Raw genomic sequence first — 15,754 nt, 5'->3', positions numbered from 1 at the left:
GGCGGCGTAGGAGGTGCAGGGGTTGAGGAGGTGGGCTGCTGTACCGGGGCGGTGAGGCACGGTACTGGCAGCAGCTGAGCCGCAGCTCTGGCGGACGGCACAAGAGCCGTGGGCGAGCATGCTGCATGGGGCATGCAGGCCGGCCGATCGACGTCAACGCCAGCTGAGGAGTCAGGAGCAGGTGCAGCCTCGTCCAATAGCTGCAACCGTGCACATCTCCCAATACCTGCACCATGGTTAGACAACAAAGAAGGCGAATGTGCAAGGCGTGATGGAAGCCTATTAATGAGAAAACAGGCCGTGGTAAATGCATCACTCCAAAAACGAAACGGGACAGAAGCATGAGCTAGCAAAGTTAACTCAGTTTCTACAATATGTCGATGCTTTCGTTCAGTTGAACCATTTTGCTGATGTGTATGTGGACAAGACACACGATGAGCTATACCCAGTTTCTCAAAAAAAGTGCTGAGATTGCGGTACTCACCCCCCCCCCCAATCTGACTGAACATGAATGATTTTGTGGTTAAGAAGACGCTCAACATGGGCTTGAAACCAAACACATCAGACTTGCGCTTAAGAAGATAAATCCATGTAAAACGACTGTAAGCATCAATAAAACTGACATAATATTCATGACCACTAACAGACATTTGGGCAGGACCCCATACATCTGAAAACACAAGCTCAAGAGGAGTTTTAACTATATGAGTGGAAACAGAAAAAAGCAATTGATGACTCTTGCCTTGCTGACAGGCATCACAGATGGCAGCATCTTTATTACTAGACTCTGATGGTAACTCATGGCGGTGGAGGACATGGCGAACAATGGGTGAGGCTGGATGACCGAAGCGAGCGTGCCACTGTGATGGGGACACACGAACACTGCTGAAGACTTGAGACGCGGCAGCAGGAGCAGTGGCAGCAGATGGTTCATCAAGTGCATATAGGCCATGGCGGTAGCGACCTCTAAGAAGAACGTCGACGTTTAACGTAACAAATCCACACCAAGTTTCGTAGAAACTCCCAAGATTTGATAGCTAACTAATCCAGCAGTGTACAATCTCCTCAATCAGCCACGCCCAATCTTGCACAAAGTTGAGCTGCGCGGCATTTTATCAGGACGCGTTAACCTAACAAATCCACCCTACACGAAGTTTCGTAGAAAGTCCCGATCTTTGATAGGTCCCGAAGTTTTGCAGTGCACAGTTTCCTCAATCAGCCATGGTCTGAAAGCCAACCATTCCTTGTCACAATACCGGCAAAGTTGATGAAATTCAAAGCAGCAGAGCAGAGCACCTAGGTGCTACAAACGCACCATGCCATTAACTGACCAACATCATCTCTTCGAGTCCTGCTCCCAACATTTCCATTTCCATGCAAGGAGGAAAAGGCATCACGAGGAGGCCGGGGCATTCGCACATGGACAGAATCAGAATCGACGACTCTCTTGTTGCGGCAGGCCACCTGAGAGCCAAAAACCCTTCTCCCACCTCTGTCCTGAAGAACCGAGCCAGGCCAAACACCCAAGAATCCAAGAGGCCGAGAGAACTCTTGCCCAATGCCGCTCGCCGGAGCCATCACCACCTGCAGCGTCCTGCTCCTCTTGCTGCGCGTCCACTTCGCCGAGGGACAGTCATCCGAGGCGACGTCGGAGGCCTTCATGATGGAGCAGATCTTGTCGGAGAACGGGTGCGGTGCCTTCGCCGGCCTCATCGCCTCAACTGCCGCCGCGGGCGAGGCGTTCCGCGCGCAGATCGCCGACGGCGGCACGGGGCTCACAATCTTCTGCCCGGACGACGAGGCGGTGGCGGCGTTCGGCTCAGGCAGGTTCGGCAACCTCAGCGCCGACGGCCAGGCCGCGCTTCTGCTTTACCACGGCGTGGCGACGCTCTACTCCGAGGAGGCGCTCGGGGCGATGTTCGACAGGAAGGTGGCCACGCTCGCTCACGGGCCCGGCCGGGACTACGACATCCACATCTTGGGACGCACGGGCATGCTGCTGATACTTTCTTCGTCGGGGAACGTGGCCGGCGTCACCAAGATGGTCGTCGACAACGATCGCCTAGTTGTCTTCCTCATCAACTCCGTGTTGGTTCCGGGTGAGCCGACGGCTTCGGCGTCCTGGACCTGGGGACACGCCTTGCTGGTGGTGGTTTGCATAGCCGTTGCGCTCGTTACGTTGTGAGTTTTATTGCCTTTTGCACTTCAATCTCGTGCTCTAAATTCTGCTTAATTAGCTCCTCAGTTACATCCACACCGGACTCGACATCTCTCTGAATTTATCTAGCCATGCTAGCATACTCCTTTAAAGCGTAACTTGCATTGGACCGTGTCTCATTGAATTGCTTCAGGTTTTGCTTGCAAATCTATTTATACGCATTAACCCGTATCTATGTCTCGTCTGCAGAGAAGCGCTGTTGATTGGGCTTGTGCTGTTGATAAGATTGTGCCAAGATTGCGCTACTGCCTACGTTTCCGCATCCCGTGTCACTCCACATGAGTGACAGACACAAGGGCGACCCGAACCCTTGCCGTTCCATTGGTGTTGCGAGATAGCATGGGTGTCCACAGCTAGTTGAATCCACCCTGCCGTGTTGCAAGATGGGCGTCCACATATAGTTTCTCCGTCCTTGTCCATTGATGTACATATGTCTTCTCCTAAGAAGATGCTACTTAGTTAGCTAGCTCGTGTGCTTGCGATGGGGCGGTGTTTGGATGAACCAGTCGTTTCTCGATTCGGGGTAGGCGAAGAGTACATATGTTAGTGGCAGGTTTCATGCAGTATTCAGTTGGAGCAGGATGAAGGTACTATAGTGGGTCGAGCCAATTTAAAACTATTCATTACTGAGTATTATAGGAAATTATTTGGGGCGCCGGATCCAAATTCTTTTGCTATGATAGCAAACCAAGTTGATGGTATTGCGCAATTGTCTGCGGAAGAAAGAGAAATTCTAACCACTGAATTCAGCGCAAAGAAAGTGTTAGAAGCAATTATGCAAATGGAATGAAATAAAGCTCCCGGACCTGATGGGTTGCCCGCGGAGTTTTATCAGAAATCTTGAGAGGTAATAAAAGTTGTAGATCGGGGATTTACCTTTGTTTAGATTAAACTATGAAGCCATCACTTTACTGCCTAAAAAGGAAGACGCAAGTAGAAATTGTAAGTGTTAAGATTTTTACAAAAGTTGGATCAAATAGAGCTACGGAAATAGCACATAAAGTTGTGTGTCCTACTCAATCCGCTTTTATCCTAGGAAGGAATATACTAGAGGGTGTAGTGGTTTTACATGAGACCATACATGAGCTTCATAGGAAGAAAGTGGATGGTGTGTTATTTAAGATCGATTTTGAAAAAACGTACGATAAAGTGAAATGATCATTTTTACAGCAAGCCCCCTGCGTATGAAAGGTTTTCCAACTTTGTGGTGTGAATGGGTTGCGAGGTTCGTGCAGGGTGGGAGTGTCAGAATCCGAGTTAATAATGATATAGGTCATTATTTCCAAACCTTGAAGGGGCTGCGACAAGGAGATGCGTTATCTCCAAAAAAAAATGTAGCAAACATGTTGACAATTCTCATTGCGAGAGCAAAGGAGGATGGCCAAGTTGGTGGATTGATACCCCATTTAGTTGAGGGGGGATACCAATTCTCCAATACGCTGATGATACCATTCTCTTCTTGGAACACGATGTTGAGAAAGCGGTGAACATGAAGTTGATACTCTGCATTTTTGAACAACTGTCGGGGCTCAAAATAAATTTTCACAAGAGTGAAATCTTTTGTTTCAGTAAGGCCAAAGAGGTCCAAAATGACTATAGGGCCATTTTTGGATGTGAGGTGGGGGCTCTAACTTTTAATTACTTGGGTATTCCTATTCATTATAGGCGTTTGTTGAATAAGGAATGGAAACCAATCGAAGATCGGTTCGAACGAAAACTAGGATGTCGGGCTGGGAAAATGCACTCATATGGAGATAGATTAGTTCTAATTAATTCGGTTCTTACGAGTCTGTCGGTGTTCTTGTTAGCCTTCTTTCAGATACCCAAAATGGTGAGGAAAAGATTAGATTTTTATAGGTCACGTTTTTTTTTTGGTAAATTGATCAAACTAAAAGGAAATATAGGCTAACAAAATAGGATATTATTTCCCGTAAAAAAGATCAAGGGGGCTTGGGGATTGAGGTGCTCGATATTAAAAATAAGTGTTTACTTAGAAAATGGATATTTAAATTACTGAATGAAGATGGAGTGTGGCAGGAGTTGCTGCAAAACAAGTATCTTCGATCTAAAACCCTCTCTCAGGTCCAAACAAAACCGACGGACTCCCCTTTTTTTGGAAGGGACTTATGAATATAAAAGAGGAGTTCTTCTAAAGAGGTTCATTTGTCTTAGGAGATGGACAGAACAATAGGTTCTGGGAGGATTCATGGTTGAACCGCCAACCTCTAGCTATTCAATATCCTTCTCTTTTTAATATCGTGTGACAAAAAAATACCACGGTTGCGGAAGTTATGAACAATGTGCCGTTAAATATTAGTTTTAGCAGGGTACTATCTCATGAGAAATGGGCTAAATGGGTTCACTTGGTGGAACGCCTCATGGGAATTCAGCTTACAGATGAGCCGGATAGTTTTGCGTGACATCTTACAGCTTCTAGGACTTTCTCTGTGAAATCCTTTTATGTTGATCTCATGAATGACCATACTAAGTTTCTTACGAAATATATTTGGCACCTCAAAGTTCCACTTAATATTAGGATCTTCATGTGGTTTTTAAACAAAAAGGTGCTACTCACAAAGGATAACTTACTTAAAAGGAACTGGACGGGATCGAAGAAGTGTGCTTTCTATGATTCTAAGGAATATGTGGAACACTTGTTTATTAGATGTCCTTTCTCGAAGTTGATTTGGCAAGTGGTCCATTTTACTTTCAATATTGCGCCCCCAGTTAATATTAAAAATATGTTTGGTAATTGGCTAACGGGGTCGGCAAAAAAACTACGGCTCAAATTCGTGTAGCAGTTTGTGCTTTACTTTGGGCGATTTGGAATTGTCGCAATTATATTATTTTTAACAGAGCAGAACGTAATTTATTTTTACAAGTTATCCACAAGGCTACATACTGGATCAACATGTGGTCCTATCTTCTTCCGGAGGATGACTGGAAACTTATGGAGTCTGGATACACTCGGTTGATGACGGTCATATGGGCTATCTTCAGCTAAAGTGGTTGACAACGTTCTAATTCGATACAAAATGCATAGGCAACTGATGTATTCTATTTTTGGATGGCTTGTTCATGCTGCCATATTATGTGATCCATGATTTGTAAGACTTGAAACTTCTTAATAAAAAAACAGATGTGTACATCATTTTGATGCAGGGGCTAGGATAAGTCACCCATTTCAAAAAAAAAAGAGTTTCATGTAGTATCGGGCGGCCGGTTGATGAATGATGAGGCCCGTAGTCAATTCTTTTGCACGGTGTACACCGACACTGCTCTCTTGCGTCTTTCTTTCGAATGTATATTCTACTTTAACACACAATATCATAGGCTTCAACCTTCAAATAACGTGTGAGGTAAATGGTGATGAGGTACCCGCAAAAAAAAAATGGTGATGAGGTTGATGGACTATTAGCGATACTTGTTATAACCTCGGTCGCTCCATAAACAGACAGCTGGAATAGCTCAGTTGGCTAGAGCGTGTGGCTGTTAACCACAAGGTCGGAGGTTCGAGCCCTCCTTCTAGCGTCCTTTTTTGGTATTTTTACTCGTTTTCTTTTCCAATTATTGTAATCCCTCCGCCCCCGTTTATTTACCGGATATTGGAACAGGTTGATGTCCTCGTTTTACTGGTTCGCGTTCACATATCGGAACCTTCGATTCAGTTCTGCTATTGTGCAATTTGGAACAGGTTGATGTCCTCGTTTTACTGGTTCACGTTCACATATCGGAACCTTCGATTCAGTTCTGCTATGGTGCAATTTGGAATCTTGAAGACATCCAATTCCCAGAATTTATTGGCCTGTATGTACGATGTGTTCGAAAGTAACGGGTGAGTATCATGTGCATATAGCAGGCAGCAGCAACAAATCATACATGTGTGCATACGTCACTTGCAAACTTTCATGTGTAAAATCTTGGAAAGTGCAGACAGCAAGTCGCAGGCACCTTTCATGTGCGTATCAGCTTATGGGCAGAGCACTCTGCCGCAGTGGCAATGGCAATAGCAACAGCCACATATATAACATAACACCAAAAGATAACTGGACTAATTCGGGCAAGTTTGGTTTGGTGTGCTGGGAGAGAGATTGCGTTTTGTTCTACTGAAAGTTGTTCCATACATGGAATTCTCTCAATGATCAAACCCGGGCAAACTCTGAAAGATCCTACTGAACCTAATCAAACCCAATGTCATCCGCTGGCACAAAGCGATGCATCTATGGCTCCCCTAGTCCTGAATCAAGCTCTACTTCCCACTGGCTGTACAAAACAAGGAGCTTCCACAAGTTCACAGGCCTCTTGCGGCAGCATCGTTGATGTAATTGGCAGCTTCCTTCGTGTCCAGCTGCTTCCCTTCCACGAGTCCCTTGATCAGAGTGGCGGAGTAGGTCTCAGATGGAGGAGCTAACGGCAGCTCGCCGGATTTGTGCCGCGCAACATCTGTTGAGGGGCATCTGCAGGGGAAAACAAACAATTTTACACTATCCATGAAAAGTTCTTGATCTTTGCATCTCTAATCACTTCCCTTCAAGCATGCCTCAAATGGTATCTAAAAGAACAAGTGAAGACTGGAACTTACGTCATAGTTAGAATTGGAAGACCATCCTCCTCTCCAAGATGAACTACATTGGAATACCAGCTATCCTGCAGGAAATTTGTAACATGAAAAATATTAATAAGTTACACAAATGATCGTCTGTCATGAAATATCAGTAGACTCAGAATTATTTTTAAAACTAACTAGTGTCAGCTATATGACCATGGATGAAGCCGGCATTAGAAAAAATGTTAGTTATTCTTTTCAGTCTGTACTGTACCGATACAAGACTCTTTAACCTCCCATGGTATCAAATGCAATCTGATCTAGCCATCAGGTCCCAGTATACAGGCACTTCTAAGTTCAGATTAACCTAATAGGCCAAAGAGGCATGACATGGCATTTCCTTACCAAAGGATCCACCAGTAACAGCAGGCATTAGACTTGGAATTTAAAGTTCATCTGGAAGAGTGACAGATTTGCCAATGATAGCCATGGAAGAAGTCAGTAGTGTCCTTTATCAAAGTGCCACAAGGGCAGTCACATTTAAGAGCATTTGTTTTTCAACGATTGCAATATTATCTATTCTCATTAATAGCCATATAGAATATTGTATGCGGAAGATAAGAGTATGCTTGTTGATGTGGAAAGCAGCAAATTCAACCTTGATAGATTCAAGATGAAGAGCTTTGTTTGAAGAGATAGACTCCATTTCCGACAAGCCAATCAAAGGAGAGTCCGGAAACTCATTTTTTCCATCTTCGCTGCTATCCACTAAACGATTCTCTTGAAACAATACATCATTGAATTGCTCAAGCCTGTCAAAAAAAAAAAGGAAATTCATGATGGAATCAGAGTACTAATCAAAGATCATGTGCCAACCAGCCCTGATTCAAGGATCAATAAAATGTAGATGTGGTAACTATACATACGTTATTTTGTACATGCAGATGTATGACTTATCATTGTAGTTTATCTCAGGGTTGAGGAAAGCAACACCACCAGTACCCCAGCAGGGGGTAGAGGATCTCCCAAAAAACAATCTGTGAGGCACATTCTTCCACATGGTACCCCTTGGTGGGCTTGTGTCATGTGATCCAAAACATGATATACTCATACCATCCACCTGCCACAGATCAAAGTAGATAACAATCTTTTACACAAAGAACTGCTTGCCAGAAAAGGAAAATACAAGGGTTACAATAAGGAAGACAGAAAGGAATACTGCATTCATAAAGATTATAATAACTAATACTAAGGCGTTTATGCATTTTACATTTGTGGAAAGCACTAAAAACACTTATCTCGGATCAAAATATCCCCAAAAAGGGTTCCTTCGGTACAACCCTTTAGAAAACTTACAATTTGTGTGGATCGGTGGTGGGGATTAGATCAAATCACTTACGACACCATAAAGATTAATAATATTGTCGGTTTCTAATGTTGGGATAGTCAGCATGGTTAACCCACGCAGCCTAGGCTGCGTGGGATTGGGCCTGGAGGTTAGAGAGGCAGGAGCGAAGATACGACAATCGGCGGAGCTTCAGGCCAAATATGGAGGGGCTAAGCATTAATTGAGAAGTAAATTGTGCACTAAACCGAAGACTTGGCCAGCAAAAACTATACTCCATCTGTCTCAAAATAAGTTGCTTAACTTTTTCTAGATACCGATGTATCTACACACTAAAAATATGTCTAGATACAACTGTATCTAGACAAATTTGAGCAGCTTATTTTGGGACGGAGGGAGTAACTTCTTGCTAGTTACCAATGTGCACGCATATGTGAAGGGGGACTCTGGCTGAGGTTGGTCTAGCCTAAGCTCTGCCACTGTCGGCAATGCAGAGTTTAATCTCTTTCATCATTGCTACAGCCAATGGTCATGACGTTTTACATTCATAGACACTGATCCTCATGTCGAATTATGCACATAGTGCTAGATTGAAAAAACTAAGAGGAGCAGCAAGGGAAGGGTGAAGAGCCATGGGGCAGAGCAGGTTTGTTCAACCGCTGTGGGACAAGCATGAGCAGCCATCGTTCTGGGCAGCGACAACTTATCCAATTGAAGTAATTCACCTTCGCGTAGCAGACTAATGTATGAGGCCGAGAAATATTTACTCCCAATTTGTGAGAACAGTACAAAAGTACCCTCCGTAAGTGATTTGGGTATCATAACCTATTTTCCAAAGGGATGTACCGAGGATGCGATGAACGCAGTGACACGTTACAAAAAATTAAAATAGCGGAACGTAATGGTCCTACCAAGATATAAAAAACGGTGTGTTTTCAACATTACCTTCCCACCTTCAATGTAGCACAAGAACCTTGGTGTCCACATGTTTGAACCAAAGCTAGCATACCAAACATAAACTTTTGACAATGCTGATCTCCAAGTAAATGAGAGATCATATATTCTTGTAGGCGCCACCACAGATCCATCATTTTGCGCTTGAACTGAATCAGTTGGACTTTGTTCAACTGTTGTGCAGCTTGAGGTGTTCTTTGTTGCAACATTATCTTGGTCAAGTTTCAACATTGTGATGCGTTCACTTAAACCATCATCAACAACTTGAACAATATCAACAGAGGAAACAGCATCAGGAAGCTCATCAACATCTTCAACATCAGACTCAGAACCAGAGGAAGCGTACGGCTGATCATTCCCCGACGGAAAAAACAAGAAAGATAAATTATTCAAGGGCATAACACCACTGGGTTAATATTTCCTATAATTCGTCTCAGCTATGCAATAAGTCTCCATGCATCAAGCCGTATAAATGGTAAATCGAATGTGAGACTAGTGACACAAGATAAATTAAAGACGCACAATATAAATACAGTTAAGCTGTATAGCTCTGTGTGCTTTTGCAAGAGTTAAGACTTGATAGGCATCTCCAAACATAAGAATATGTATACATGACGCATTTATCAACAACAACAGCGAAGAAAGGTTCATCAAGTATGGGCTGCCTGCGGAAAATATGGAAATAGCCTATCAACTGAGTTGTGCAACACAGACCACATAACTCATGAACATGCATTCATCTATGGAATTGGGCTACATTATGGTACTTCAATAAAATCCTGGAACAAAAAATAATTTTCCATTCAGAATGCGGTTTGAAAACTGCAACTATAGATATGACATGTCTGCAGAAAGAGAGGAGGTTGTCAAGTTTCCCAGCAAACATAACTTGATCTGGAACAAAGTGATCCACATCTCGTACATAAGAGCACAATTCATTATCGGGGGGCTAGACCAAGTAGGCCCCAAAGTCTCCAAGAAAAGAAAAACAAAAAGAGGAAATTTACCTCGATATACAAGGGCGCACTCCTCAAAGGTACATTCTTCGGAAGCTTACTGCTCAAAACAGGCCAGTATGTCTTTAATTCATCACGTACCTGGGCAATGCATAGGGGTGTGGGGGGGAATGGGGAATCATAATTATAGGTATCCATAGGGAGATGGAACTACACAGAAATAGTATAGTGCAGACCATTACCATTTTTATAACTCTCCACGTAGATTCAAATGGTCGCTTCTCTCGAGCGTTAAATGCAAACTTATCTCCCAGCAAAACTTTTGCACAAGCACAAACTGAGTTTGCTATGGACTTAAGGTTATAACCTCCTTCAAGAGCCATCACCACCCTTCCGTTTGCAAAACCCAGCAGCTGCAGGTAACAGGCATAAGCATAAGTGTCGATCAGCTGAATAGAAAGTCCAAGAAATATATAAGAGATATTAAAAAATTGATGAGATCAATGGAAATTTCTAACAGGTGATACCAAAGCATGACAACAACAACAACAACCACCAAAATTGTCACAAGAGATACATTACTCCAGCAAACCTAGAATGGAAATTTCTAACAGGTGATACCAAAGCATGACAACGACAACAACAACAACAACCACCACCAAAATTGTCACAAGAGATACATTACTCCAGCAAACCTAGACTCCAAGGTCAAGCGTGATCAATGTTTCTTTATGGCCAGGAGAGTGTGTGGTGTGGTGAGTTTAATAAAAAGTCATTTTGCTATGAGTGCATACCTTTGTTAATAGCAGTGCATATCCATTTGGAGTGATACAGCAACCACCAAGAGGATCACCCAGGGCTACCAAGAAAATAAGTGAAAAGAAATTCAAACTAGCAGTAATAAAAACAGGCATGCTACTAGATGAGACAGACAGAAGTTCGCTGACAGCAATATAATACTCCCTCCGTTCCTAAATATAGGCCGTATAGTTTTTTGCACGAATATTAAAGAATGCACATTGAGGAAAAGATACACCAGTTTTGCGCGAGATTACCCATGACTAATTGGGGTGAGAAAATAGAGGAGTTTGCATGAGATAGAAAACGTAATCAAATCCCTAAAAACATTCTCCAGGCGAGTGATGCAACGCATTATACCTTATATTTCGGAATTTTTTTCTCAATAAACTACATGTCTTATATCAAGGAACGGAGGGAGTATAATACAACGGTTCCAGAGACTGTCAAAATATCACCACTGAAGATCATTCGCTATGCAACATAGAATCCAAGTACATGAGGCGTACTAGTCTAAGAAGTGCACATCTAACTCGCAGAAATAAACTAAAAGTTGTCAGTAGCAGTCAAGCTTAATGAGAAGTGCCTAAATTTAGTTAGATGTTTGAATTGTAGGGACTAGTTCTAAGAATTTCCCAACTTGTTTACCTGCATCAAATCCAGCAGACACTAATATTATATCAGGATCAAATGCTTCTGCAATAGGAAGCAGTATATGGTCCCATACAGCGACATAATCTGCATCACCACATTTACCATGCTCCCAAGGCACATTAATGTTGTACCCTTGACCAGCTCCTTCCCCAATGAAGCAGTGAGATGCATCCCCTTGAGAAGGGTAGAAGCTTCCAAAATCAAATCTACAGAGCAAACATTGGAGTGGCGCACAATTTATACTATCGAAGGATCAACAGAATACCACATGCCAGAAAAGCTGGCTTTTATAGCAAGTGATGGAACGACTGAGTAAGTTTGAGGTTTCGCATTATCAGAATTGGTTGGATAGTTCTCAGAGAGGCCTTATTCGGATGACAAGTTACAATGATTCATCCTAAGGAAAGCTAAAACGTAAAGTTGTAAACTTAATCAATAAGCAGTTAGAATACTAGCTTTCCTCAGATATCTATTATATTAATAAAATAATGTTAGAAGAAGCTTGTACCTTGCATCTGGCAGGCTACAAATTCTCGCAATCAGAGGGAAAAAAGGATAAAATATCTACACTGTGTGTTTTGGTTGCTCCAGATAATATCGGTGCAGATTAATTAAATAAATATTAGAGCAAGAGTTGTACAACAAATACAACTCGGTTTTCAATCAGAAGCAATGAAGTGCATTACAAACATCTCTATTTTTACTACTGTAAACATGCATTACAATATAGACATGATCAAGGGCCAGCAGGAAATAATGCAATATACTATGCTGATTTGAACAGATAAGTGAGGCCAATCCAGTAGTAGTAGTGTAGATGCAGAAAGTATAGCAGTAAAATGGCTAGGATGAAGCAGAAAATCGAATAAGCCTACAGCATAGAGTTATCAGTTATGGACTCTTCCACCGACAAAGTAATAATTGGGTTGAAACCTAATAGGTTCCTTTGCACATTACTCAAAAACTAGTCTCAAGCATTTTCATTGTGTTCACAGCCCGATCAAAACAACTAGCAGTGCACATTTGCAATAGACAATACGTGACAGGAATTTTGATCTGATCTATATCCTAAAAGAGCATATAGTGGATTGGTGGTGCGTGGGAACTTAATGTCAACTGTTACAGGTACTATATCCAACAGCACTACAGCAAGGCCAGCTCAGTCTAATACCATGTCAAAAAATGGAGCTTGTAAATTTATATCAACTTCGAGTATTTACTATTAAAATGTGTCTAGAGATTTGTGTCGAGTAATATATGTCGGAGGGAGTATTACAAAACGTGTTACACGTGCTACATCTATTCAAAGAGCAGTAAACCTTGAAAATCTAGGCAACAGAACTGGCATGATTTTGCAGATATGATATGGTAAAGATCATGAAACTAGTCTCAAATCTAAACAAAACTACCAAACCAATGTAAGGTGCCAAGGTTTTTGAGTCGCTGATTAGTCACCACGTAATCGCCAAATCGTTTTCTCAAAATCAGGGCGACTCTTGACTATTCAGCGACTTATGGGCATATGGCGACTATACAGCGACTTCCGTCGTCTAATCGCCGAGCCGGAGGGCTGGCAACTCGACTTGGCTCGGCGACTCAAAAACCTTGCAAGGTGCTCTGTCATACCTGTGAACTGAAAAGAACAACACACGAGGGTCATCATAGAACATCTTCTGTGTGCCATTCCCGTGATGAACATCCCAATCGACGATTAGTATCTTTTTGATACATAAGTCAGGCTGCAAGTAAAAGGAGAATGTCAGAATATGACTTGACCTTCTCAGTAGGTCACAAGATAACAAATACTAGTTGATTGCTCCTATAGAGGAAACGATGAACAAGAGCAACACAAGCTGATCTTTAAGAGAAAAATGAGCAGGGAAATTTCGACTACGCACCCTCTCATTTAAGAGATAATTAGCTGCAACAGCCACATTATTGAAGAGACAAAACCCCATTGCCGCATCATGTTCAGCATGGTGGCCTGGGGGCCTGACTAGAGCAATAGCAGAATTCAGCTCACCAGCCGCAACCTTCTCAGAAACCTAGTTGCGAAATAAGTCATTTTGTTAGCGAACGGACTGACACAGCCAAAACTGCTGTACAAGACCACAAAATGATGCAGGAAATGTACATGCCAATCACCTCTATAACAGAACCAGCTGCGAGGAAAGCGGACTCTGAGGAGCCCTCGTTGAAGTAAATAGAGTTGAATCCCTTTGCGATATCATCTCGGCTGGAATCGTACTCCTTTGAGCTGATATCCCTCATCAGCTTTATGTGGTCCTGGGTGTGGACAGAGGCTATGTGGCTCTCATTGGCTTCCTTCGCCTCCAGGACCTGACACCTGGAAGAAAATGCTGTTACGGCTGCAGCCACAACAGAACCTTGCGAAGCCATACACAGTTAGGCTAATCAAGTGATGCACGAAATGGACAGCACTTTTTAAGTTATAGTAATGCTGGTGTTTAAACTTGCCATCCATGTTACTGTACTTAAGCAAGAGCTTGGCTATCCCAAAATTGCGCGAAGACTCTATTCTATTCAGCGGTACATTTTTGCACAAATGTTAGAACCACTATATCACGAATTTCTCTCTCGGAACCTTGGAACACTTCAGATAGTCCAGACCTAAGCTAACAGTTAAAATCATGGTGCTAACATTTTCCTGGACACTAATAATGCAATGTCCAGTAGATCGAAGTGGGCATGGCTACAGCCGAAACAGGGGCAAACTAAGCAAAGGCAAAGCGCGCGAGGACCTCGACTCCCGTACGCGACAAAAGCAGATACGAACGCCTCGGAGTCCGGACCGATCCCCGCGCAGAAAATCACGCTGCTCTCGCTGAGGGGAGTCGGGGGAGGCGCGTAGTACCTGGATGCGATGCCCTCGGCGGCGAGCTTGCGCCAGATGGCCCGCAGCCGCTCGGGGTTCTCCGGGTGGTCCTCCCCGTCGGGCGTCGCGTGCGCGCACATCCGGTTGTCGTAGAGCAGCCCCACCCTGGGCGCCGCAGGGACCGAACCCGACGCCGCCGCCGCCGCCGCCGCCATCCTGTGCCGGCGATCCCCTCGCGCGGACGGCGGAGAGACCGGCGGACGAAAGGGGCGAGACGGGTCGGAAGTCGGGGTGGAGCGGAGACGACTGGGTGGGACTACTGGGGTCTGGCTCTCGGTCTCGGGGCGGTTTGCTCCTCTCGTTGGTGGAGCCTCCTGGCGTGCGTGCGCGATGCGTGGGTGGCTCTGCTGGCATTCGGGGCCCACCTGAAAGTGGGATCTCCGGCTTTCCGTGTTTGATCTGGGCGAGACTTCGAATTCCCATAGCGCCAAAAGATTGATAGAGCCCAAATGCCCCCCACGGGCTCGTGATTGAGCGTCCTCCTACAACACGTACTCACTCCGTTCCATAAAAATTGTACAGTACAAAATTTGTTAAAATTTGGATATATCTAGATATCAAATAGCATATTGACACATTTAAACTTCAATAAATCTCGGACAAGTAAGTTTCGTATGACGGAGGTAGTATGTTCTACTACCTCCGATTCAAGGAATAAGGCGTTCTCGTTTTATGTGTTTTTAGTTTGACTAAAAATTACTTCAAATATATAAAGATTGTTTGTATGAAATTAACATCATTAGAAAGTGATTTTCAATACGAATCCAACGATACTAATTACTTACATATAATATAATCAAGATTTTGTTGTTTAATTTTTATGGTCAAAATTCCTCTTGGAATACGCGTGCGCCTTATTCCTTAGGACGGAGGTAGTACATTACTAAGCAATTATATATCACTTGTTTTTTCTCTTTTTCAGTTTTTGTATATTTTTTTTTTAAAATAGAATCCAAATGATATAAAATGCATCACCTATGCTCGGAATGTGCTCCAACGGATGATGTATTTTACATCACCATTCAAGGTGATGTGTATTTTATGCCAAACTCCTCGTCGAACATCGTATGGGCATAGGAGCGTGCAATGCAAGAACCATGGCGATGTCTTCTTCCTCTTCCATGTCAAACTCCTCGTCAGACGTAGTGTAGTCATATATATAGCTCAAACTCTTATTCGAAGCTATCTACATTTGAAAATGGTTCTGTCAATTAACTAAAAAAGTACACAATAATTTAGAAACAATAATTGGTAGGAAAAGAGGAAAATTTTACCTTTGACAAACTGTTAAACACCGGTTGTGCAACGCGAAGCTCCGTGGCCGAGGTGGTAGGTGGATTTGTCGACAACGGGTTATAGGAGCTAGAGGCCGGCGGTAGCCTCACCT

At 43.4% G+C, this 15,754-nt stretch overlaps 1 protein-coding gene and 1 non-coding gene across 2 annotated transcripts; one reads left to right on the top strand and one right to left on the bottom strand.

Annotated features, from left to right (window-relative positions):
- Positions 1-5,675: 5,675 nt before the first annotated feature.
- Positions 5,676-5,749, top strand: TRNAN-GUU. The gene has a single exon. It is a non-coding gene; the product is annotated as a tRNA-Asn (tRNA).
- Positions 5,750-6,219: 470 nt separating this feature from the next.
- Positions 6,220-14,522, bottom strand: LOC124672774 (histone deacetylase 5-like). Its single transcript, XM_047208951.1, has 13 exons — positions 14,347-14,522; positions 13,617-13,818; positions 13,370-13,516; positions 13,098-13,210; positions 11,466-11,677; positions 10,814-10,878; positions 10,262-10,432; positions 10,071-10,160; positions 9,055-9,411; positions 7,691-7,884; positions 7,423-7,576; positions 6,801-6,865; positions 6,220-6,675 (listed from the first exon to the last, which is right to left on the bottom strand). The coding sequence occupies exons 1-13, from the start codon at positions 14,520-14,522 to the stop codon at positions 6,510-6,512; spliced, it is 2,112 nt and encodes a 703-aa protein (XP_047064907.1). The 3' UTR covers positions 6,220-6,509.
- Positions 14,523-15,754: the final 1,232 nt, after the last annotated feature.

Source organism: Lolium rigidum, chromosome 7 (genome assembly GCF_022539505.1).
Source record: "Lolium rigidum isolate FL_2022 chromosome 7, APGP_CSIRO_Lrig_0.1, whole genome shotgun sequence".
Lineage (NCBI taxonomy): Eukaryota > Viridiplantae > Streptophyta > Magnoliopsida > Poales > Poaceae > Lolium > Lolium rigidum.
This window is presented reverse-complemented; position numbering and strand designations above follow the sequence as displayed.